General features: G+C 42.2%; 1 protein-coding gene across 1 annotated transcript in view; it reads right to left on the minus strand.

Moving 5' to 3' along the window:
• LOC108628316 (A disintegrin and metalloproteinase with thrombospondin motifs 9) overlaps positions 1–1,262 on the minus strand; it is a 106,039-nt gene that overhangs the window by 2,412 nt on the left and 102,365 nt on the right. The window contains exons 25-27 of the mRNA XM_026816399.1: positions 861–1,192; positions 266–581; positions 40–171 (exon numbers count right to left, since the gene is read on the minus strand). Of these exons, the coding sequence (XP_026672200.1) occupies positions 82–171; positions 266–581; positions 861–1,192 (738 nt within the window). The 3' untranslated portion in view covers positions 40–81. The remainder of the gene's footprint in view (positions 1–39; positions 172–265; positions 582–860; positions 1,193–1,262) is intronic.

Genomic DNA, 1,262 nt, shown 5'->3' on the forward strand with positions numbered 1-1,262 from the left:
CAATAAATGCTTAATTTTGTAATCGTTCGCTTCGCTTACCTGGCAGGTATTTGGAGATTGTTGAACCCCACAAGTTACGGACTAGGGTGGTAGAACGTCTAACTTTAACCCGTTCTTCGGTTTACAATAGCCGCAATAGCCTCCACATTTTCCGACCACGTGCTGATTACTCTGAAACACGTAAAGTGCACGTATATAGATCAATATTAAATATTTAAGCCGTCGTTCATCGAGAGATTAGAAATTACATAAATTAAAGACTTACGATTTTGTGGACTTCCGACGAGGTCCTAAATGTCGTCGTCGTCCAACTGACGCTCGACGATAATTTCAATTGAGTTCCGCTCAAGTTAATACTAAAACGACCCTGAGGACAATACGCAACGTTGTTACAGTCACCAGCCGTGCCGTACTCGACTCGATTCGAACCCGTCGTCCTCGAGAACGTATAATCGTTCCCTATGACCGATAGATCCACGGGATCGATTCGCACCCTCCCGAACGTTGTTTTCCCAGAATTGTTGCAGTTGCAGTTCTGGTTTCTCGATCCCGATCGGGGACACAGATAAGGGTTGTTCAATCTAATGAAAATGAGAAACAGATTAGGATCTGTAATTCTATCGATTATCCGTGTGCCTTTATTCAATCCCAAAATATCATTTAATTAAATATAATCTAAGGGGATCCAAGTATTAGCAGGAAAATTATGCAACGCAAAGGATTCACTTTTAACATTTTATTTTATTGGGTTATTGGGAGGAATAGAGCGAAGGTGAAGGGGTGGAATTAAAGGATGAGGATAAAGTAAGCGGAAGTTAAAAGAAGAAGAAGGCAGACGTCATTTTCTCTTTCATACTAACGTTTCATCATATATCGCTGCATAATTCTCTTGATGACCAGCCAACAGTGTTAAGTACTCTTTCGGCTCGTTCGTTTCCATCCTGTAGCAGTAAATCGACATATTCCTTCCGCCGACGACCAAATTGTATTCGCCGTCTTTATACGCGTTGAAGTATTTCTTCGCCTCGAGACAGGACATCGCGTGACACTTTCTTTGGTTACATCTCTGTTTCCGTTGAGGCTTAAATTGCCTAGGACAGTGCGAGGCGCTCACCTTCTGACCGTCCCTGTTCACACAGATCACTTTCCGCGTCTCTCGGCCCTTTTGTCCGCAAGCGTGACTGCACTGTGTTCGAGTTTATAATATTAGAATCAAAGTGGATGCTGTGAGATTCTCTTTTAAATATTTGACAGTCTAATAA

Source organism: Ceratina calcarata, unplaced genomic scaffold (genome assembly GCF_001652005.2).
Source record: "Ceratina calcarata isolate Rehan_Ccalc_2016 unplaced genomic scaffold, ASM165200v1 scaffold517.2, whole genome shotgun sequence".
Classification (NCBI taxonomy): domain Eukaryota; kingdom Metazoa; phylum Arthropoda; class Insecta; order Hymenoptera; family Apidae; genus Ceratina; species Ceratina calcarata.